The following is a 24,072-nucleotide window of genomic DNA, read 5'->3' on the forward strand; positions in this document are numbered from 1 at the left end:
TAGGCAGAGGGATCCACTGTGACTCTCACGTGGCCATTGACAGGAGGGAGTCCTGAGTCTTGCTATATAGAACCCTCCATTGGACTGCTTGAGTGTCCTTATGACATGGCCATTGGCTTTCCCCAGAGTGAGCAACCAAGGAGAACGAAAGAAAAAAGAAGGAAAGAAACAAAGAAAAAGGGAGGGGGGGAAGGGCTGGAGGGGGAAAGAAAGAGAGAGGAAGGAAGAAAAGAAAAAAGAGGGAGGGAAAGAGAGAGAGCAAAGAGAAAGAAACCCCAGTACTTTTTATAACCTGATTTCAGAAGCTGCTTTTTCCACCATATTCTCTTATTTGAAGTGAATCACGTAGGCTAGCTCTCAGTCAGGAGGAGGTAAAGCTCTACATGTTGAAGGGAGGATATTAAGGAATTTAGGGACACATTTTAAAGCCACAAGAAGATAATCTTCATGGGAGGATTTAGCCCTTTGGGTTGGATTGGTATATGTAGAAAAGGTGTTTCAGGCTTTGAAACACTTGGCTCAAAGACTTGAGCCAAGACTTTGCAGTGGGGTGACAGAGGTGCTGTGGGGAAAGAGTGTAAGGCAGGGAATATGGCATAGTAGCTTTGGAGACATGCTGCTGCCTGCCACTCTTCAGATGTATGATCTTTGGGGAGGATCCTAACATCTCTGTGCTGAGGTAGCATCTGTTAAAGAGGAAAAACCATCACTTCCCTCATAGGATCATAGGAAGATAGAAGTTAGCCCATTAAAACACTTAGAAAACCATGTGGCATCTTAAAAAGTGATCAATAATTATTGGCCACTGCTTCTGGCATTAGCAATTGTTACTATATGTGGATTCACACTGTAACTCTTCTTTCTGCTCTTTGTTAGTCTAAGAAATCCTGCAGTGGGGGGACACTTGGGTGGCTCAGCAGTTGAGCATCTACCTTCAGCTTAGGGCATGATCCTGGAGTCCCGGGATCAAGTCTCACATTGGGCTCCCTGCATGGAGTCTGCTTCTGTCTCTGCCTATGTCTCTGCCTCTCTCTCTCTCTCTCTCTCTCTCTCTCTCTCTCTGTGTGTGTGTGTGTGTGTGTGTGTGTGTGTCATGAATAAATAAATAAAATGTTTTTAAAAAAGAAAAGAAATCCTGCTGGGATCTCATCTTCAAACTTGCTTAATTTTTTTCTCCCTTTATAGCTGTATTCTACATCCCTCCATTCACAAAAGCAGCAGTTGTCCCCCAGAATATTTCTTAGCATCCAGAGATGTGAAAATCATTAGGGAGAGAGGAAGACTCAGAAAGCTTCAAAGAGGGTGGCTGTGACAGCAGGAAGAAAGCATGATGGTGTGGGGAGGACTTTCCAGAACATTGGACTGACTGGCTACTGAGGCAGCTCCAGTGGTGAAGTGCTGGGGCCAGATGCAAATCTCACATACATTTTAGTAAGCTAGTAAGCTCAATGTCTTTCAAAAATCCAAATCCCTGTCATTTGAAACTGCAAAGATCTGAGCATACCAGGCCTACATTCCCATGGCAGCATCAAATGGATTATGTCGCAACAGCCCCTTTAGAAAAAGCTTGTCTTTTCCAATAAGTCAAAATCTCTTGTCTTAACCCAGGCCCTCCTGACTCATTTCTTCACCTCCATGGCCCTGGAGGGCATTGAATTTGCAACCCCTCTCCCCAGGTAAAGTCTGGCATTCTCCAGTTTATTCACACAGTATAATCTTCTTAAGAGGGACCTCCACCTTCATGATACCCAATCCAACTATAAAGATGGTCATTGAGAACTACAGCATGAAACCAAGCAGGAATTCCTGTTGATAGACCTGACTGGGCAGAGATTGTCTTACCAACTAGCTGATGAGAACTTTGGAGGGTAGCTAGATGGCATGGTGTGAAAGGAAACTTGACAGGTCACATGTGTGGCAGGAGTGGACATTATGGGAGCTGTCACCTAGTCAAGGCTAACAGGAAATGGGAGTTGACCTGAGCTAGTCTTGAGCAACTTAGAAGACTATTGCAAGGTTTCTAGAGTGAAAACTTTGGCATGATGTTCAGGATGTTCTTAAAAAGGAGCAAAAAGAAGTCACTTAAAGGCATTTACAAAAATGCATCTGTGAATCCAAGGAGTTTCTACTTTAGTAGGACGTGAACAGACTTTAAATAGATACAAGACTACCTTTTAGATTTAGCACATAAGAAAATATACATTCATGAAATAAGTCCATGCTGAGGGATATAGGGGGAAGGATGGGCTTCTGCAAACAAAGGGATTTTTATTTTTGTCCAGATGCTTCAGGGTATTAAGGGCAGGTCCATGTATAGGGAAGAGAAAAGGAAGCTCTAATCTGCCTAGAAAATAAGCACTTGTTTGAATTATATGGATTCCAGTAGTAGATATGTATGTCTGGCCCTACTAGGTGATGCTCACTTCCCAGCAAAGCTATATAGATCTTACATAGTTTGGGAGTTTCTCTTTCCTTGCCTACATTTTTTCTTGGTTGTTAAGCAACCCAGTATGTATTCCCTTGGGGTACATTTTATTGTTGACTATTAATAGTTCAATGACACAGATTATTTACATGATAAAGCAGAATAATGTGACTTTTGAGATAAATGTGAGGCCACTGCTTACAACTGGGTCAGTGTAGTTTCATGCAAGTTAAACATCATCTTTTTCCAAGGCTGCAGACCTACATTTTTACTTACTAACCATCTTTTCAGGTTTGTCTTCATGTTACTTGTGTTCTTCTTTTAGACAGACTGGGAGGCCACATGGGGATTCAGGCTTATTGAGCCTATCTTTCATTATGCTGAAAATAAGGTTTGCAAGTCACTTTCTAGATGGTCCTTCCTTAGTTTTCGTTTGTAGCTAATAAACCAAATGAAGCCATTTCAGTGCTGAGAAGGTCGTTTTCACCTAACAAGCTATCATTTGTCATTTATAATGGACAGGACCCAAGATAATAAAGCATTTGGCTTGTTTTCCTTTTTATCCCTTTACCTTGGGTGTAGATCCAGACAGTTAATGAGCAATAATTTCAGATTCTTAGGTGTTAGCCATCTCCCAAAAAGAACCAGAGAAAGAAGTATTTGATAATACTCATTAAAATGGCTTGAGCTGAGAGTGTTCACAATTTTGGTTTTTACTTTTATTTCATTATTTAACTCAAGACCATGGATATGTTATAGAGAAAGGAAAACTAGACAAACAACCCTCCAGTTCTAGAAGGTTCAGATGAACCTTTCTCAAATTCAAGCTAGATTGGTCAAAATAGGATGTTGTTATCAATTTCACTAGGAAATGATGATTCACTCAACTCATGGTATATGAAGGAGAATTTATTTGCAAAGGGATAGATAGTGAAGGTATGGGAAGAGAGTACAAGAACCATAAGAGAAAGTACAGAGACTGGGGGCTAGCAGCCTGGGACCTTTTAGATCCCTACAACAAAAAGAAGAGAGAAGGGAGTGGTTACTTAAGTAGAATAAAAAGTCTGTAATGAAGGCTTTCTCATGATGATCACAGACTTTTTTGGAAGGATACACCCACTCAAGACAACCTCACTGGGAGTGACCTGGAGGAATGTAAATATGCTGTCTGTAGGTCCTCCTGCACCTGAAGAGGCTTCTCAGATGCCAGACAGAGAAAGGAGCCCATTCCTGTGGTCCCTAGAATCAGGCTTCTAGGACCTAGAGGAGCAAGGTGGAAAAGGGTGAGGTGGGTCAGGAGAGACACAGGAATCTATAACACAGGTCCCAAATAACATCTTTTTGATAGTTGGTTAAACATGCCCCTCAAGGAATAGAATATTTGGGACTCCTTTAGTAAAGAAAGTCTAACAACTGGAGAACTCCTTGAAGTCCACAAAAGGTTAACTGTAGGTTGGAGAGGGTGTGGCCAACCAATGATTTAGACCACTTTGAGTTGAAAGAGTTTTGTTAAATTTCATTTCTAGCAGGCTGTGGGAAATAATCTGCTCCAGACATGCTATTCTGACATTTGCTGAACTGCTAAATAAATGAATCAGACTTCCACACAACAGATTACAGCAAGGTCAGACAGTGATATCAGTAATCTTAGAATATTGTCTATAGCTCAGGATGTTTTTTGGTGACGATGATATCGGATGCTGTTAGGAAATGGAAAATGATTTCTGTAGATTCCCCTCCTCCTGATATTAAATATTACAAGGCACGAGGTCTGCCCAGGCAATTTAGAGGAACCCTAATTCAAAAGGGATGCTGATTTTATAATTACAGGTGTTTTAATGGGTAACTTTCTTGGAGGTTTTTTTGTTTAATTTTGTTTTGCTTAATTTACCTGAATTTAAACTTCTGATGCAAAGAAATATTATCTTCAATGACTTTTTTGTGTTTAAGATTCTGGGTGTGAAGTTTGGGGTTGAGGTCATTTTACTGGGCTGAACAAAAGGTAAGAATTTAGCATAAACTGGAAGCATGTACTTGCAGACAAAATTTTTGGCAGTAAACTTATTTTCACAAATATATTGGAAAGATCTGTTATAAGAAGAAACATATGTATGTGTTTTTAAAATGTGTTTTATTTTACTTAAAAATGTTAACAATTTTTATTAAAAAATTTTAATGTAAATTTTAGTACATAGTAAATAGCTTGTAACTTATTAAGATCTTAGTTAGAAGCTTATATTTTGACTTCCCAGTTACATTTTTATCCATTAGGGGTTTTGATATAAATTTTTGTCAATCCTTTGTTTCTCCAGAAAACTAAATAATCAAATAGGTTTATCTGAACAGATGTATGAAGTGTCACAGAATCATCATATGCCACCTTCATCTTACACTAGACTTGTTATTTACAGAAACAGTGGGTTTTGCTATTAACTAAATTTATCTTCATTTCTCTATGGTGTGAAGTGTGAATCTTTGTGGTCCTAAGTTTGGGCTCTGTCTGCTTAGCTAATTTTTTTTAATTGATGTCAGTCATGAATACAGGCAAAGAAATCACCCATGGAAACATTTCCCCCCTTTCCTGTAGGAAGAGCTACCCTGTGAAGACTTTTTGTGGCAACAATAGATAGATCGACATCCTGTTTATAGATTAATAAATGAGTCTTTCACCAAGTTGCCAATTTTATGGGTATTCTCTATATTAACTCTCTAATGAATGATGATGGAGTATACATATTCACATTCATCAACATTACATTAATCTGAGATGATTGGACAAAATACTACTAAGAAAGAATGTGCCAATAAATATTCTTAATCTGCACCAATGTAACTTCCATTACAAATAATATATAGATACTACATTATGAGCAATAAGTATCCTACCTTGAAAGCAATTATCTGTTAAGCTTGGAAAGCAGTTTTGTAACCAAAATATTTCTTAACAGTCAATTCTAATAGCTGATCTTTTAAGTGAGAATTTTATGCCTCTTCTTTTTTTTTTTTTTTTTTTTAAGCTTTTTGATGCTTCCTGGTGAACAGGTAAAACCAAACCTCCTCGTTAATTTTTATTTTTTTCTCTTAGTTTCAGATAATTCTGTGGCCAAATTACACATCATAGAAGTTTTTGCAAGAGCTATTTTGAACACATGACACTCAAAAAGAACCTTACATTTGCCATTCTAGGTGTCCAAGTGGTTTTTGTAATCTTAACAATGGTTCTGTTTCTCAGTTCAAAAGGATGTGGGAAATGTCTCTGCAAAGAATAAAAAACATGTCTAGACTGTTCCCTCAAATATCTGTGTTCTTCAGTTCTTTTAACTTCTTGTCTCCTGTGCCTGCTTATAATGACAACCAGTATTTCCATCTTTAGATATTTTTTTTTTCTTTTTCCTGCTTCCTGTCAATAGCTCACTTCACTCCAGCCAGTGTTTGTAGGGAAACATTTGTATCTCATCCTTGGACTGGCCTTGGCATTCATGGTTGGTGTTCTTGATTACAAAAGCCTTCAAGTTTTGCAGACACTTACTTATAAAAATGATCCAAATACTGACATGATTGGTATCTTTGGGGATAAGGACCCTAGGTCCCCATGCCATCCAAACACTCAATACACCAGCTCCTGAACTCACTGGTGATCAAATTTCCATCCCTTTGTCTTTTTCAGAAAACGACTAAAATAGAACGTTACAAGTTAGAACACAGGTTGTTTGCTAAAGCTCTCATGGGCTACAACCCATATTGTCTGATCATACGAGTTTTTTCATAAAATTACGTAAGCCTCGAGCTTCTCAGGACATACATTGGAAAGCTTTCACCTTCTAATAGCCACTCATCTGGGGAGAAAGTATAGCTTTTATAATTTCCATGGTGCAGTATTTATAGTATTTTTTTAGCCTGTTAAAATAACCAGGGCACCTGGGTGGCTCAGTCAGTTCATTGTCTGACTCTTGATTTCGGCTCAGGTCATGATTTCAGGGTTGTGAGATGGAGTCCCACATCAGGCTCTGTGCTGGGCATGGAGCCTGCTTAAGATTCTCTCTCGGCCTCAAATAAATATTAAATTAAATTAAATTAAATTAAATTAAATTAAATTAAATTAAATTAAATTAACCAGATTTTGTAATGAAAGTTACCTTTGTCCTATCTAGTGCTGAGAGCTGAATGCTCATTTTTTTTTGTTTTCATACATTTAAACATACATAATTAATGAAATTCTAGGATTATGCTGGGTGTGAATTAGATTTCATTACTGTCTAATATTTTCTCTGTAAAGGAATGGCAATGTTGATAGACTAAATCTTTCAATTCCAATTATCAAAATTTGTATTATAGGACTCCAAAGTTAGACAAACCTATAACTCTTTGATTTACCTCTCCCCTCCACTACCAAGGCAGACGTTGTTTATAGGTGGCAGATCCCTCCCACTGAATCCCTCCCTCATGGCCCTAACCTTTTTCTCAACACCATACTCCAAATAGCCCCACAGAGTTACTATTCCTGCCAGTGACCATTCCATCACCTAATACTTAAAATCTGTATCAACAACGATGTCTCAAATGACATAATTCTCCTTTAGAATTTTACTGATCATGATTAAAAATAATTAATATTTATTATAATAATAGTGGCAAAGGGATAAGTTTCAACATGTCAGAAATGAGCAAGAGGGCTTATCAGTCTGCAGAGAGGAGTCTTACAGAGACATCTATTTCAGGACAGGCTCTAGGTTTTGAGGGTCATGATCCACTCATACACCATCATCATCACTACTCTACAACCCCATCTAAGTAGGGATTGCATACCACAAGCTCTGGACAACTCTTTTATCAGTAAACAGGAAACATTGGGTTCTATAGACCCGAAACCCATTGGTCCACAAAACCATAAAAGGTATGTTACCTCAAATCCATTTAATGAGGCACTGAGATTTGAAAGCAAGAAATATGTGGGCACCAGAATATAGGACTCAGAAATGTGCCCTTGAAACTTAGAATAGAAACAAAGTAGAGCTGGGGCTTTTGACTAATCATGAAAGTCAATGGAGGAGAAAAACCATGGCCTTTGAAGTCAGACTAGCTTGGTCCAAATCATGGCTCCATTGGCTTCTGAGCTCTGTGCCCTAGAATAAGTTATCTGAAGTTGTTTGAGCATCAGGTTACTTACTAGAAGTTGTAGTACATAATTACTAGCACCTAGGAAAATTAGCATGCACTACATGTTGATTCTCAATACTATTTTACTTATTTTAGTGAGGAAAAGATTGCAGGATATAACTAGAGAAGGAATTCAGAAAAAAGAAAGTAGATAATGAAAAAATTAGACACATTTCCCTCAGCTCATTTTGGCTGTTTTCAAATGTCATGCCTCGTGGAAACTTGGCTCTCCATCCATCCAAATATTGTTCATCCACACATGCTATTTCCATGCTATCAGTTTTGTAATAACTGATTGCAGAGCTGGAATAAAATGATTGGGTTTATTTTGATTGAGTAATTTAAAATGCCAAAATATCGTTTGATGTGAAGGGTAATGTTTAAGATACTTATTTTGATTCTGAGATTGTTCATACTGAATTCTGTGAACTCACTAAGAAATTAAGAGAGCAGAGTGAGAGGGTGAGGTTTATCAAGAAATACTCTTGTTCTCATGTCATTCCTAGCAATTTGGAGGATGTGTCATTTGCTTTAACCTAGCGAATCCTAGAGCTTGAATTCACACAAAAGAAAATAATTTCAAATTTCAAAAACAAACCACAAGTAGAAAAAGCAAGCCAGAGCAGCTCATCCCAGTTGAACTGAGCTGTTGGCTTATTTGTAAGTTTACAACAAAACCCAAGATTGAATTCCTCACCTGAGTCACTTCCTTATTGACTGAATCCATTTAGACTCCCCTCTCATTTAGCAGAGTATTTTTATTAAAGCCAGGCATACAAACATCAATTATCCAAGCTGCATCTAATTTCCTTCACCATTTATTTTCCTTCGTTGGCTGCCAATGGATTAGAAGACATGATTAGAATTCAACAGGAAAATAAAAACAACAAAAAAGAGAAAAGCAGTTTAACAAAAACAGATGCTTAACCAAGAACAACAACATCCAGAATTAAAATAACTTGTGATTAAAAAAAATGTCCTTATCTTGCCTAATATAAACATGCTTGCTTGATTTTTATCAGCATTGCCTACTGGAATGGGACAAGTTAGCATGCTGAATTAGAATAAGCAGAGGCAAAAACCAGTAGTTGTACTGACTGTGCTTAATGTATATACTACACTATGTTTTAAACTCAGTACAGTCCTTAACTATTTTCAATAACCATTACAAAATGTCTTGCTTGTTGTTGAAGTCTTATTTGTTTGCTTCCAGCCAACATTAAGGAGAGAAAGAAAATAAAGAAAAGGCATTTAAGACATCTTATGAACTTGTTAAAGGTACAGACTTTGATTCAGAGAGATGATATTAAAGTTGTCATAGACATATTCATTTAATCAGCCACTACTACAGTGATGGGCAAGAACATGGTACAACAAAGGAAGAAAACTTAAAATATGAAAAGTTATATGAAAGAGATGTCAAATGATGCAAAGAAGGAGGGGTGGTGGTTGCAGTGAACTAGATGCTAGCCATGAATCAAATCATGCCTGTATCAGGAGGTGGCAAACTATGGCTTAAGGACCAAATCTGGCCCATTTGTTGTTTTTGTAAAAAAAAGTTTTATTGGAACACAGCCACACCTATTCATTTACAATTTTCATGCCACAATGGCACAGTTGAGTATTTGGGACACAGACTGGTCCACAAAACCTAAAATACTTACTGATGTTTCCTTAAGAGAATGTTTGCCAGCCCTTGTATGTGTGGTATATGACAGTGGCACCCCTAAGATTGCCCACCTATTATTACAGACCTTGGTTTGAACTGTGACTTCTTAACAGCTAGGAGACCCTAAATATATGTGAGCCTCCGTCAATTAATTCATAAAATGAAGTTCATTAAACCTATCTTATAAACTTAATATAAATATGAATGAATGATCATTCCCTTCCAGTATCCCTGAAGGCTGTGCAGGTGTTTTTAAACCAAAAGACTTTTCAAACTTCTTCTCACAAAGTGAACACTCTGCATCATTTGGCCCCAGCCAGAGCAGTCTGTCTCATTTCCCACCACTCCACTTCTCAAGCTACAAGCACATGATACTGTGGGTTCTATTCAGTTCTTCAAATCCATCAAGTTCTTTTCCACCCATCTATCTTTGCCTATGATAACCTCTTGTCTGGAGATACTTATTCTTTGTCCCTCTCAATTTCCATAGTCTCCTCCTGACTGTTCTTCAGATTTGAAGTTAAATGTCACTGCCTGTGAAAGGCTTACCTGACTACTCAGTGTAACATGGATGCTGTTCTGTGATCTCAGAGTACCCCCTATTTCCCTCCCCTTGATAACTGTTACTACAGTTTGCAATTTTAGATATAAATATAGAACATTTTCATGTTTTTTTTAATCTCTTTTGCCAGCTTAGTTAGTGGCTCCACTCAATGATTAGAATGAGTGCCCAGCTAAGAGTAGACCCTCAAAAATATATTTTGAATAAATGCCTCACTTTTCGTTGAGCAGTCTGGCAATATTTGCATTTTGTTAGAAGTCAGGATAATGTTGAAGAACACTGAGCTTTTATCCTGATGACATGCTGGCTGCATCATTGATACAAGTTGTTTTATCTCTCTGAACCTGCCTTTTCTTATCTGTAAATGGGGTAGGTAGTCCTTACTTCCCATGCTTGTGGTGAAGTCAGCTGTGGGTGAAATGAATGGGTGAAATAGTAAACGTGGTATGGTATATTGTAGCCCCTCTATAGGTTTGCTAGCTCTGAAAGATACTTGATAGTAGATAAAGTCATAGCTCTAGTGATTCTCCAAATCTTTAGTACCTTCAGTGTCCTTATCTGGGAAAAATAATTATGCCCACCTCATATACTAGTCATTTGTTAAACATGTTGAAATATGTAAAATAATTAGAATCCCATCTCCTATCTACTGAATGCCTGGTAAACATTAGCTATTGTTTGTAATTATTACTCTCAATTTCTTATGGACACTTTTCCCAGAAAAGTACACATTCAATACACTTTCAAACAGTATATTGTAAATAGTTGCAAAGAACTCACAATTCCCCTGAAACTCCTACTCTTCACTGTACAGACATAGGCTCTATGTTATCCTTTACCATTAGCTGCCTTTGAGACCAAATCCCAAAGAAGAGTTTGGTTGTAGGACTTACCTAAAATTATCCAAAAATATAATTGTGTGTGTGAGTTTATCTGTCTGGGCTTCCCTAATGTTCTTCAGACACTCAAAAAAGATTATTTCTGCCAAAAAGGGTTTTAGTACTGATTCTCTTGGTTGATTTGTTTATTTGGGGTTGAAAGGAGCTTGATAAATATCAAAGGCTATATAGCTTTTCTTCTTTTGAATTTCACTCTTTACTTTTAATTGTGGGCTAAAATCTGCAGCCAGAGTATACTTTGCAAAGCAAAATACACACAGACACTTGAGAAACCTGCATTTGGCCTGCCCGACGACCTGTATGGCTGCCAAGAGCCGCCGCAGACCTCGCCATGGGAGTCGCCGTCTGGGGCCTGGGGACCTGTGCAGTGTATCTGGCACCGGATCTGCCTCACTAGATGATCTTTAACTTTTCTGAAACTGTAAATAGCAACCCTTGCAATTCTCACCTGAGAATTTGGAAAAGCCTGTTCGTAAAAGCACTTAGGAATCTTCCGGGAAAGTCTCTTGGTACTTAAATAGACCTAACCACTAACTTTTTTTTTTTTTTTTAACATTCTTTTTGCCAGGAAAACAAAACAAAACAAGAAGGCTACTTAAAGTTGCTATTGGCATTGTCATGAAACAACAATTAGTGATTGTAATAACAAACGGACATGTGAGGCACACATTGAAAATTGGACATGCTTTATAAATGCCAAATAATAATAATGATGTCACGAGGCTTTCATTTTCAGACCATCTTAATTTCATTCTCAGTTTGAGATTGCAGATTACAGTTGTTAATTATAGAAATTGGCCCAGAGTGAAACCTTAAATCAGATTTCCACTAAAGTGCATGACTGCAGCAAATTACTTTATAGTGGAAGAGTGTGGCATCATCTCTGATGGAGTGGGGTCTGCCTACCAGCCCGGTGGTAATTTTCCTCTCAGTGCGCTGTGGCACAGCATGGCTTCTAAACAATCCCCTCTCCCTGAGCTAAGCAGCCTGTGAGTACCCGTGTGCCTTGTTCTTATAAAAGTCCTAACTGTATTGTTAGTATTGGTTAAACTCTCTTTCTTCTCTTTCTCTCCCTTTTGCATTCTCCCCCACTTTCTCTCTCCCTCCCTCCCTCTCTATGCTCTCATATGGACTGTATTTCTCAGCTCACATTTGCTCAAGTGCTCCCTCTTCATCTTCTCTGTCCCTCCTGGCATCTTCCATTACTGCTCCTCTAGCCCACGCCGAGGGAGGCTGCTTTCAACACTTGCCTTTACCCAGCTCTGGAAAGGGGAGGAATAAGCAAAAAGAGCCAAGGTCTCATCCCTGGCTTCTGGCACCTGCAACTCTGTAACCTGTACCATCTTGGGTTACTTCACATTTAGTTTGTAGGTCCCAAATGAACTAAGTTGGGTGACTGCTCTACCTGCATCCTGGCTGCTCTCTGCTACCTGACTTCCTGCTCTTTCCCTTTCTTTGTTGACCTAAAACATCACCTCTTCCAAAAAGCCTCTCGCATGATAGCAGTCTACATCGATGGTCCTGCCCTGGTGTTAGTTCTGTGAGGCATCTGTACACTTTGAATTGTCACCACCAGCTTACTGGTCTGGCTCTCAAACTGGTCTTTGAATTCCTTGAGGATAGTGGTGATAATATCTTATTCATCTCCATATCCTAAGCTCTTAAGTCTATACCTGCTATAAGGAAGATGGTCATTAAGCATCTATTGAAATTAATTTGATTCATTTACTCTTGAAACCACTATTTATTAGATGATTATGCCATGTCATGGATTGTGCTAGGTGCATATGGAAAAACTACATGGCCCTATTGTGGAGGAGCACAGAAGCGATTGGCTACAGGATGAGAGGTGAATAAACTCCATAGAAGAACAGTAGTCCATTTCTCAGTGAGTCTAACAATGGCAACTAACTAATCATTCCTCCACTGTTGGATAAAAAGGGTTTTCCTTGGGTTCTGCACCTGTGCATGTGGTTGGCTTACTTTTAGGTACAAGTTGTTAAATGAAGAGTATTTTTAATGCCAGATGTTCATTCAACAGTATGAGATACTGACATATGAGAGCCTCATGGGAACTGAGTACTACCAGATCCAGAGCTCACATTTGACACTCACTGCAGGGCAGGCACCCAGTAAACAGGATTGAGTCATGGGGTCCTGGGGATCTTCCCTTCTTCTTGCTCCCTTACTCCTGCCTTTTTGGGTGAATTCACATAAGTTTGTGTGTGTGATATAACTACCTTAAGATAGATGAAACCAAGCAATTCACCCTAACTTGATGAGGCAAGAAATTGTTGACATCTGAATTCTTCCTTAAAGAATGTGCACGTTGAAATGTGGCAAGGTGTACAGGTGCCAGTGTGTACTTTATTAGAAAAGCTTAGTCTCTCTGCACAAACCCAAGTGAGCCTCAGCAGTTCCTGAGTTTTTCTCTTGGACACCGTGGAGTCATTATTGCTCTTGAGTGTTTTTTATTCCATTGTTTTGGCAAGTTCCTCTCCATCCCACAGCTATTTGGAAACTGCTGCTGTACGAAGCCTCAGTGCTAACAGCATTTAATAGCTGTTATTAGAAAGCAAGCTTCTGCTTACCAGTCAGCCTGCTGTGAATGGTAATGGGAGGTTTCTGTTTGGGGAGTGGCCCCAATCTTTAATTGGCTTGAAAAATATTGCTCATTTATTTTATTCTTAAGACATTACCTTTCTATTGAGCTTCACTAAGTTTGTGCCTCTATTCTGTTCTAATTCAATATAGCTGTAGTAAAGAGGTTTTCTTATTTCTAACATGCTGTCTAGGTAACCTCTCCTCTTTCATCATTGCTTGTTGAAATAAACACATATATAAAATTACCGTTAAGTATTTTACAAGCATTTCACGTGTATTATCTCATTTAGGCCTTTCAGCTACCTTTATGGACTAGATCCTGTTACTCTGTTTTTTAGATGAGGAAACCGTGTTTGGAACAGGGTATATAATTTGCCCAGGATGCCCATGCTAGTATCTGGCATGAATGAAGAATCAGCAGGCAGACTGGAGAACTGACTTTGAACCTCACTGAAACATGTTAGCTATGTAACCTCAGAGCACATCATGTGAATTCTCTGTGTAGGTGTTTCAGCTACAGAAAGCTAATCTTTACTGTGCTTCCTTAATGGAGTTCAGGCAAAAATCAAAATTTAAAATAAGGGTTCATGCAATGGGTACTTTCTGAAACAGTGAAGTGCAGAACAATATAAGGCATTCTTTTCTCATATTTTTTTAAAGATTAATTGAGAGAGAGAGTAGAGGAAGAAGCAGAGGGAGAGACTCTCTAAGCAGACTCCACACTGAGTATGGAGCCCAATACAAGGCTCAGTCTCACGACCCACGAGATCACAACCTGAGCTGAAACAACCAAAAAGTTGGATACTTAACTGGCTGATCCACCCAGCTGTCCCTCCTCATATGTTTTGTGTATTTCATTTAGCATAATGAAATAACAGGATTTTAAAATGGCATGCAGCACACACATACATGCTTTAGTGTACCCTAGTATAATTGTGATGCCATCGTTAGAATTTTGATAACTCTAGCTTGATGAATAGCCATTTTCTGGGGGTGTTATCAATTAATCTAGGTAATGAATTCTCTTCATTATCTTGTTCTTCATGTTAATTATACAGGATTTTCTTATACCCATTTATCAAGTCAGGATGAATCTTTTTTTTTTTTTTTTTTTTGTCCACATGCCTTTGAATATGGAATGCATATAAACAGGTTCAGATGATGGGTTTAAATTTACATTTCTGAAAAATTCCAGTCACTGACTTGACTTTCCTCAGATCCTTACTTGTGGTATGAGCTTGTATATCATGTATATCATTCTTTTGGGGCTCATTCTTTTTAATCAAAAAAGGTTGTTATCTAAGATAATTAAACTATTTCTGGATTTTGAGAATCTACCTCTAGCATATCAAAGAGGTATTAAGGAAGGATGGAAAAGCTTGAATCTTTACTACTAATGTAAAACAACAAAGAATCACTTCACTAAGTTCCTACTTTTGAAACATTCCATAAGGCACTTATGACAGATAAAAATTTCAGTGTAAAGCATGAGGGAGGGAAAGAAATAAGTGCATAAAATTTTAAATGACACTACTCATAGAGGAACAATTCTAGACAATTATATATGAAAAGCCAGAATAGAATATGTAATAAATGAGTGGTGATTGATTTCATTTTGAGTTCCCAGAAGTGAGTGATGGGAGAATATGAGTTAATATGGTAAGGCTTTATATTGCTATTTAGTAATTCAGTACTAAATTTTAACTTTTTTGACATTTTGTGGGCCTTTTGTCTTGTAATTCATATGCTGTGTTAAAAACAATAACAACAAGGAGTCTTATTCTAATCATCTCTATTACTTAGGCAGTTATTTTTGAGAATGTCGGCTAACAGTGTTTTGATGGGCACCTTCCTATTTTTTATTTCAGGTGGAAGCCATCCTTGTCAATATTTTTGCTGGAATTGTCAACTGTGCCATTATTGCCAATGGGATCACCAAAGCCTGTCAGGAGCTTGAGCTCAAGGTGCCCCTGGTGGTCCGGCTGGAAGGTGAGTTATGATAGATTTCCACGGTGCCAGTACCCCTCCTCTAAGATCAGGTGCCCGACATGTTTTGCACGTACAAACTTCCTAAGACAACATAAAGAAACACTGGCTTTAAATAAGATGAAACAGATGCTCTATAGCAATACCTCTCTGAGTCCCTAACAGGCTGGTAAGTAAGTACTACCACTCTCTAAGAATGGCCTTTGTTATGATTCTCCATATTTTTCACACTCATTCCAGAGTGGATCCTTTTGATTATGAATCACTTTGTGAGATGAGTTTATTGAAACACTTAGAAATGTTACTCCAAGATTTATTCATCATGGGGGGAGCAATGCTTGTCCAACCTTTTGGTCTTAGGACTCCTTTACTTGTTAAAATTGAGTACCCACCAAAAAAATAAAAAATAAAAAAAAATAAAATTGAGTACCCTAAAGAGCTTGGGTTTATTTTGAGTTAGCACTGTATTAATTGATAACATAATTAATTAATGAAATTTGATAAGAGGTATAACTACTTGGGACTTTTAACATACTTCTTCAACAATAATTTTTATATTGTATATGTTACACATAAATACACATGCTGTATATTTTATGAAAATGAACTGTCTTTTAAAAATTTTAATAAGAATAGCAGCACTGTTTTACATTTTTGCAAATCCCTTTACTATCGAGCTTAATATTTGCTTCTGTATTATGTGTGTTGCAATATGCTGTTTTGGTTGAAATGTGTGAAGAAAATATGGCCACATAGGACATCTCTATTTGAAAAAGGGAGGGGTTTTTAATAACCATTTCATATAATTGCAAATTTTCTTTGTACTACACTAAAGTTAATGAGTAGTAGTTTCTTTTTAAAGATTAGTATCATGTGAAATCTGAAACTATTTCAATGGGCTTTTCATACTGTTATATTAAAATCCATTGATCTGTCTTGCACATTAAATGGATTTTATACATGTATGGTTCGCAGTGCCACGCATTGATCCATATGGAAAATACTGGATTATGCAGATCTTCAAAAGATTGGCACATTTCAACACACAATACTAAAAAGTTCACATTTGTTCAAATCACAGCATTCTCATCAGAAAAACGTTTAAATACTGGGATGCTGTCAAGGTAGTAGATGCAACTTTTCCAGAAATCTAATTTTCACTTTAAAGTATAAATTTTATCATCAGCCACACAATGATCAGATGCTTTCCTGTGAAGTGGCTGTCAGGACAGCCTCACTTCACTCATTTTAGAGAAAATGTGTACCATGTTACTAAGTCAGGATAACCATAGTGTGTCCATCATTCTTCCAAGAAAATACAATATTTCATGAAAAAGTGGGTGGTTTAACTAGCTCCTCAAACAATTGCACAAGCACATTTTTTTAGAACAACCATCACAGTTCAGGATGCAGCATACTTGTTTTATGTATACTTGCCACTTGGTCACACAGAGGATTAAAAAAACATATGCTCAAGGGTTGACATTTAATAAAATTAATATTCTTTTACTGTTCATCAAGGACATTCTTACCTGCAAGTGACAACTTTTTATTATAAGTGTGTGGTGGTGAAAATACAGTGGCCATTAGTACAGCTTGGGACCAGGGCTTTGATTCCATGGTAACAAGCCAGTCATTTTATCCACTCTTAATGTTTGCTTCATCAGTGCAAATGCCAACAGAGTATTATTGTTTTTGTTGTTGTTATTATTATAAAAATAGTTTTTACATCAGGGACTTGCCCCAGAGTTCGGTGAACCACATTTTGAAAACCACTCTAGTAGAGAAGCAAAAACAGGCACTTCAGTGTGAGAACCTGTGCAAAAGGCCCATCCATATGATCCACAAATTCAGATTACAGTGACCACGCAGCCCCATGATTAGATTTCTGCATACTATTCTTGGGACAGCTTGATTTCCCCAACTTCTATGCTGGTGCCATAATTACCTTCTTCTCCTCAAGATAAAGTCCAGGGATATTTTGACTCTGCTGTGTATCCTTGTCCTTTGAGGTCAAGATTCCAGAATAGCTGCAGTCTGTTTTTTGTTTGTTTGTTTGTTTTTTCTTCTCTTTGCCTCTTTCTATTTCTTTTTTCTTTCACTCTCTGACACTGTCTTTTCTTCCTGAGACACTCTGCCTCACAAATGTAGATCTGCACCATATGGACAGAAATTGAAAGAAATCGTATTGAAAGAAATATAATCACAAAGAAAAATGGAAATAGCTGGCGCAGCACTTGGCAAAGTTAAAGTGGACATTAAAACCTATGAATGAATAAATCTTCTTAAAAATGCAAATGAGACATAATTGATCGCTATAAAAATAATTTCAATAAAAGGAAAATTACTGGCCGGTCTGCAATGAAAAGAACACTGATCAAGAAGTTAGTGGGTTCATCTTATACGTATAATTCTGATTAAAATGTGGATGTCACAGTATTTTCAGAGTCCAAATGACCAGTGGTCCTCAGGTTTTAAAAGTCAGCTCTGCTTGTGTTCTTAAACGGGAGCAAGTCTCTATAAGCAGATTAGACTCATGTCTGTTCCTTAGAAATGACTAGAAATGAGTGTCTACCATGGAGGGCTCATTGTTTCTAGTGATTCCCAGTGTGCCCGAGTGGTCAGCAGAGGCCCATAATTATTAGTTGTGAGTATGTGCATAGGAAAAGAGAGTTACCCACTTTACTTCTTTACTTCACTTTTTTTTTAAGTAGCACTTCTCTTGTTTTCACACTGCACTTAGTGTTCCAGAAGTGTTAAATGATCCCTCTCATTTATCCTTATCATGTGTATCTGGATAATACACATGCTAAACTATGTGAAATACCACATCTGATGTCTTCTCCCATAATAATTTCTGTTGGCTGCATCAGAGGTCTACCTGAGCTACAAGGAAGAAGATTTGGAATTTCTCAGTTTGTTAGATCATCAGATTTGCATCTTTTAAGTTAATGCACTTCCAAAATAGATGCTTGTGGGCTTTTTTTAATTCACTAGTTAAAATAATAAATACTATGTGCAGGTCCTTGAGCTTTAGATATTAAGTAGGATGTATAGAAAAATAAAAAGCTATGTCAGTTACTAGATAAATGGGGAAATACAACAAAAAGAAAAAGGAAAATTAACAATACAAAATAATATATACAAAATGTTAACAAGTGTTTGTCCTGATAGACTCTGCTTCTGTCTTAGTAGCAGTAGGCATTGAGGCATCAGCATGGCTTATGGAATCTTTCCAAATATGGATACCTGGCAATGTCCACTGTACCATAGAGAATTGAATGTGATGACTCAAGATGAACTCAAAAAGGATATGTCCCCCAAATTTATGTAGACTAAAAATATCCATGATGACCTCTTTGCCACTCCTAATCTTCACTGGAATAGTTCCTATCCTATAATAAGCATCGAGGGCCTTTTATCGAGAGGAAAAAGCAGGAAAGCTTTTTGACATTTCTGGGATCCTAGCTAGTGTTTTCTTCCTCTTGTAGGAAATTAGTCTCTTGTATGAAAAATGTGTCTTACCCTCACATGTTTTGTACCAAGGATACTAATAGCTATATGTGATTTCTAGGAAGCAGCAGCCCCACACCAAATCAGGGCTGTCCTGTGTTGTGTTGGTACTACATAATAAATAAGAGAAGGGTGAAGAATTCTGCTTTAACTCTGCTCTTGGCACTAATCCTATATAACAAAATGAAAAAAAAAAAATCCGTGATGGTATTACCCATAAAGGCCCTGTAAAAGGAACTACATAAAAACCAAGCCAGGGCTCTTTATGCTAAGGGAATGCAGACTCCTATAAAGTATTTGTCCCTTAAGCAGAATTCCGTGTAGCTCAGCCCACTTTCTTTGGCATAGTCTGCTTTTTAAGCTTACTCAACATTGACTACTATAATTATAGTACATTTAGAGATGTGAGTTAGCAGAGGAATATTATAAAAGGAGAGTTTCCAAGTTGAGCATGGAAATATGTAAGATTTGAATCATTGGAAAGGAAGGGGGAGGGAATTTGGTAAAGGATCAGAAACAAGTCATCAGATCTGTTCCATACTTGGCAGTTGGAACTGGCACCGTAATAATGGTAAAACCTGAAATCTAAGACTGTGGTAGATCAGAAGGCTGTCATGGAAAGAGTAATGGCTTTGCAGCAACATATTATGGCTAAAAAACTAAGTGGGAAAATCATGTCAGTCTGCAGAGTCTACAACATTAGGTAGAATTTAGAAACCTAGGCAGGATTACCACATAGAGGTAAAAGTAGAGTAGACAACAGCAGAAATAGGAAAGGAATGAGAGAAAAAAGAGGGAAACTGGGTTTTAAATCTAATGACCAGGAGAATGAATGATGGCATGGTTGGCAGACTTCAAAAAGTCAGCAGTGGGAACTAGCTAGAGAGAATGGGAGAGTATTACCTTGGAGAACAGTCATCCTTGGTTGAGACGAACCTCTAACATCAGAACACGTGTGGAGGTAGAGATGAAGGAATATAGGAAATGATCCGAGGAGTAATGTGATAGAAAAATGGGTAAGTCAGCCCATTTTGTAGTCCCCCAGTAAACTACACTCAGGTCTTGCTGCCTTTGAAATTGTTTGCTTGCAGTACAGCTCAGTTAAAAGGAGAAACCAACGAAAACTAAAAATCTCCTGTCACAGAAAGTCTGGTTCTCAGTGCTTCGGACGGGGAACAGTTGCTAACTACCAGGACATTTTACGGAATTTCTCTTGTACTCAATATTAACTTTCATTAGCTTTCTCTGGTTTAGAACACAAATTCTGCTCCTCCCACAAATCTCTGTGCATCCAGTCATATTTTATCCAACCAGAGAGCATGAACAAAATGCTTCTTTTTTCTAAAAATGCTACTTTTTTTTTCTAAACTAGCAACTCTTCATCTGTGCTGACAAAGAAAGACAAATTGGAATGAAGAGGCAGGAACATTTTGGATAATTTGAGTGGTAGTTACTATTTAACTTGATTCAACATATACTGTGTTTTAATTGATGAATTTTAAAATTATATTTATTCATATTCATATTAAAACTGGTTTATGTTCCCAGAATGTGCCCCATCTTCCAGCTAGTGAAAGGAAGATGGGAAAAGGTGTCCATCATCCCAGCATCTGTGATAAAGCTTAGTGACATGTAAAAACAAAGTGTGGTAGAAAAATTTTACTGGAGTCTGAATTACAATAATAAATAATTATTATTGCTAACATTTGTTAACTTGCTAAGTTTCAGATCTCTGACACAGGGCTGTATAGACTAAACAGATGTCAGATTTTAATGACCAAGATAACAGGCATTTCAAAAGCCAATAACAGGTTTTGTTAGTAGTATCTACTTCCTATAAATAAAGAAGTTAGTCTCGCTTGCTTGTTAAGTGGCCATTTGGAAGATCCAAGATCCATGCCATAATTCTCACTAATTTGCGACCCACATTTTCAAGCCTCCATTGCCATAGACAGTGTATTAGAAGTATTTTGATGAGGAAAGTTTTAATCAAATCAGGCTTGATCTAGTAGGATTTATGGACAAATCTTTGTTGTCAGCTGTACAATAAGTACTAGCTGTTTTACCAGTGGGTAAGAAAAGGATTACTCTCCTCTTTGAAAATGGTTAACTTTAATGTATTTAATGTATTAAATGTATTTAATTTGCCTTACCACAGCAGAACTCACTAGCTGAGACACAGGATTGTTTTTATTTAGAAGACTGCTAGGTAAATCAAGGAAATTGCATTTTGATGAGGGAGTTTAGTTTTTGTACATAGTTGTTTCTAGTGTGAATAAAGAACAAATTATCTGAGATGTTTATTTTTTTTCCTCTTTGACATGTATACATACCTGGCACAAAAGTCCCCTAGGCGGTTAATTAAGTTCGACCCATGAATTGTTGAGAAATGTACAGATATTTATTAACACCTTTGTATTTATCTAAAGCTTCAAGTTTTGTATGGTCAGTTTTACTGCTCTGGATCAGGGCCTGCCAATATCTTGAAAGAGCTTTTTAAAAATGAATTCATTTTTCTTTATTGTCCCATTTAAATCTGCAGCAAACTTCTGTATCTCAAGTCTAAAAAAGAATTTGCTTTTCTCTCAGGTGTTCATTGTGATTCCAAGTTAAGCTATAAATAACACTGAGCCTATGTGATTGGTAGATTTGATCCTTTCTCTCTTAGCCAAATCTTTTCAGTTTGATTTTTCTGTACCAAAAGTTTGTTTCAGGAACATAAACATTTTGCTTCTCTTTTTACAAATATCTTTCAAAACAAGAATCCCTGCAATCCCCTTCCTTATCCTTGTCAATCCCTCAACATGTGCCCTTAAGTCTCATTTCAGTTGATGAGAACATAAATGTCTGTAAGTCAGAAACATTGTATCCTGTCTCTCTCACTGTCTTGACCAAGGCACTAGTGCCTCTTCTATGTGGACAGGTCCTTATTCTTGCTCTCGGCAATACTGAGGAATCGGAGCCACAGCCAGAGAAGTGCACATCAAGTATCCTTCCTAGCACAGACACAGTAAGTTGCTACGTGATGCTTTGGTCTGCTCAAGGGGAAAAGAAACCTGGAGGATTAAAGTGTTCAGAGGCAGCCACAGAGTTTTCAGCTGTGTCTCCACACACTTGATGGCCCCATGAGTCCTCCATGGTGTGAGGGTGTGAAACTAAGAGGAAGGCAGCAGTTACTCCTCTGATTCCCGTCAAAAAGGCAGCCTTGGCAGACTGACTGTGGTTGATTGGCTGGAAAAAGCTTTCGTTCAGGATATTTGAACCCCAGGTTTACTGATAACCCCCGGAGTCAACAGAGAATGAGAGACCCCCTGGCTGAGTGCGGGCGTGATCCTGGGCGGAGTGAAGGTGGATGCGCAGTGGCACCGGGGGGATTGGCTCTGTGTCCTTTAACATCCCCTGGTCTCTTTGCACATTTCCCAACGTTTGCTCTGTACCGAGTTTTTCATCAGCTCTTCCTTGCTCAGTCCCTTTTGCCTTTTAAGGCAAGGTGGACCTATTTGCCACCTCCACCCCGGCTCTCGGAGCACTCCTCTCCCCACTCTCCACTTCTCAGTTTGTTTTGCAGTCACTGGAAATGTGGCTCCAGGAGGAGGAGTCACACATTCTGTGCTGGTGCAAGTCTCTTTTCCTCTTGGTGCCTGGTCCTCGTCATCCTTTCTGTCCCCATTCTACTGGCCCCCACTGTCTGCACACCCCTCTACTCCCCTTGCTTTCTGCCTCATGAATGCCCCCTCGCCTCTCTTCTACTCCTTCTTCCTTCACTGTTGCCCATGGATGCTCCTTTCCTGGGACTGATTTCACTTCCCTTTGATGTCTGTCACCTCTCCTCCTTTCCATCACTGGCATCTTCTCCTTGAGGACCCTCCTTAGTGTTTAATTCATCCTCCCCACATTAAACCAGAGGACATGCTGGAGACAATCCTGCTCTGTCATCAACCCTTAAATCTTCTCAGTGCCTAAATTGATATACACACTTCTGAATGCTTAAACTTTGCTGCACTTAAGCTTTACCCCATGTCTCACAGGACCTAACCTAAAGTGTTAGGGTAGTGAAAGCTTTTTTAGGTTGAATATTTAAGTTTCCAGACAAATAATCCACAATATTTGGCACTTTGAATTTTCATTTTACTCCTAGATGGTTCATGTGAGTAACTGAAATTTTTCCCATTATGGACATCCACTGCTACTCAGAGAAGAAAAAGAAAAAGCTACTCAGCACACCTTAGGGAAGTACTCATTTAACCAGTCCATGTTGCTGAGGTCTTTCAGAGGACCCAGCAGATCCTTCCCCATGCAGGGAATCTGGTGAGAAATAGCACAAAGGTCTAAGAGACCAAAAGATCACTTGCACTACTGATGAAGAAGATGAAGGATACACCTGATCATATACTGGCACACACCCAGTCACAGGCCCCAGGGACCCAGAGGGCCAGTAGGGACTCCCTGTGAGAGCACAGTCCAAAGGGAAGGCAGCCGAAGGGGCAGTGCTACATCTGCTATCTTTCTCTTTCAAACATCCCAGTCAGTGAAGTGTCTCCACTGTCAACATAGAGCCAACGGTAGTCAAAGGTGAGACTGGGAGTGTTTTGCTCTGTGTGGAAGGAAATACCCCTTGATGCATATCCCTGTAATGAGTCTGCTCTGGGCATGGGCCGCCTTTTGGTCAGGTTATCACCTCAGTCTAGGCAGTGGTCTTTCTTCAAAACTGGGAGCCCGAAGTTGTTTCCTTGAGGCACTCGTAATAAGGAAGGCATTTTAGGGCATGGCCAGTCTGGTGCTGGTACATCATAAGTTCGGTATATCACATCACTACTGTCTGCTTTGTGAGTGTTTTCTGAATGGTCAGTTAGTCCATTTCTTCATGCCTCAGTTTCCTTATATAACACTTGGAAGTCCTATCTGATCAGCCACCAAAGAGAAAGAGAACACATTGCTATCAGGAAAGGGACACACTGGTAGATTCTCTGTCCTGCTTTATATGTGGCCATTGTGTCCTTTTAATAAGACTCTCCCAGGGACACCTGGGTGGTTCAGCAGTTGAGCATCTGCCTTTGGCTCAGGTTGTGATCCCTGGGGTCCTGGGATGGAGTACCACATCAGGCTCCCCGTGGGGAGTGAATGAGTGAATAAATAAATAAATAAAATCTTTAAAAAAAAAAAAAGACTTTCCCAAAGAGTGCCATCTTGAAGCTGTCCAAAGACAGAGCTAACTAGGAGGAAAGATCCCACAAGAATGGGCAGGACAAATAGCTTT

At 38.5% G+C, this 24,072-nt stretch overlaps 1 protein-coding gene across 3 annotated transcripts in view; it reads left to right on the forward strand.

Moving 5' to 3' along the window:
• SUCLG2 (succinate-CoA ligase GDP-forming subunit beta) overlaps window positions 1-24,072 on the forward strand; it is a 252,425-nt gene that overhangs the window by 217,349 nt on the left and 11,004 nt on the right. For all 3 annotated transcript variants that reach the window (XM_038565886.1, XM_038565887.1, XM_038565888.1), the window contains one exon: window positions 15,185-15,305. In XM_038565886.1, coding sequence (XP_038421814.1) covers window positions 15,185-15,305 — 121 coding nt within the window. The remainder of the gene's footprint in view (window positions 1-15,184; window positions 15,306-24,072) is intronic.

The sequence above is a fragment of the Canis lupus genome, chromosome 20, assembly GCF_011100685.1.
Source record: "Canis lupus familiaris isolate Mischka breed German Shepherd chromosome 20, alternate assembly UU_Cfam_GSD_1.0, whole genome shotgun sequence".
Taxonomy (NCBI): domain Eukaryota; kingdom Metazoa; phylum Chordata; class Mammalia; order Carnivora; family Canidae; genus Canis; species Canis lupus.